Source organism: Sinocyclocheilus rhinocerous, unplaced genomic scaffold, assembly GCF_001515625.1.
Source record: "Sinocyclocheilus rhinocerous isolate Xijiao unplaced genomic scaffold, SAMN03320098_v1.1 scaffold200, whole genome shotgun sequence".
NCBI lineage: Eukaryota > Metazoa > Chordata > Actinopteri > Cypriniformes > Cyprinidae > Sinocyclocheilus > Sinocyclocheilus rhinocerous.
This window is the reverse complement of record NW_015641014.1, coordinates 884850-885515: the sequence shown is the minus strand read 5'-3', so window position 1 is coordinate 885515 and position 666 is coordinate 884850. Positions and strand designations below refer to the sequence as shown.

General features: G+C 35.7%; 1 protein-coding gene across 1 annotated transcript in view; it reads right to left on the bottom strand.

Annotated features, from left to right (window-relative positions):
* Positions 1–445, bottom strand: part of LOC107753647 (interferon-induced GTP-binding protein Mx) — an 8517-nt gene extending 8072 nt beyond the window's left edge. The window contains 2 exon segments of the mRNA XM_074560224.1: positions 44–240; positions 396–445. Of these exon segments, the coding sequence (XP_074416325.1) occupies positions 44–240; positions 396–445 (247 nt within the window).
* Between the last annotated feature and the right edge of the window lie 221 nt (positions 446–666).

The window sequence follows — 666 nt, the reverse complement described above, 5'->3', positions numbered from 1 at the left end:
TTGTATATATAAATGAATAATGTATTGTAGGTGTACAACGTACCACTCCCACGAGGTAAAGCGACTCCTGATAGCGCCTCTAATACAGAGCTTTTCCCTGAGCTCTGGTCTCCCACCACTGCAATGGACGGCAATGCAAGTTCCTTCTCAATGCCGATTCGCCTCATGAAGTCAATCATCTCAATATAGGGCCGAACCTGTGCCTCCCACTGCTGCAGAAATATTCCACTGTTCTCGGTACTTAAAAAAACACACCTTCAACAATTAGACTGCATTTCTATAAAATGAGAAGCGTTGATGATTTGTAGGTAATTTTATCTGTGATTTATCCGTTTAAGTGCAGAATAGGCCTATATGTTTTAAGAAATCAATCAATCAATCAAGGTTTTCCTTACCCATTTTCATCTGAAGAATCGAAATCCAGTATTTCTGGTGAGCTGTCCATGACTGAAAGGAAATAAATAAATAAATAAATAAATAAATTTGTTATTATATAAAAAGTTAATATATATAAAGAGCTTTCTTTTAGAATGTTCAGATGAGAACTCAAGATTTGCGTAAAATATGTCGGAATCAATTCAAGCTTGCTCTGAAATCCTCAGACGACAAAACTTCTGGCAAATAAGTGTCAAATGCATACTGTGAACCTTATATAGGTTTTATATT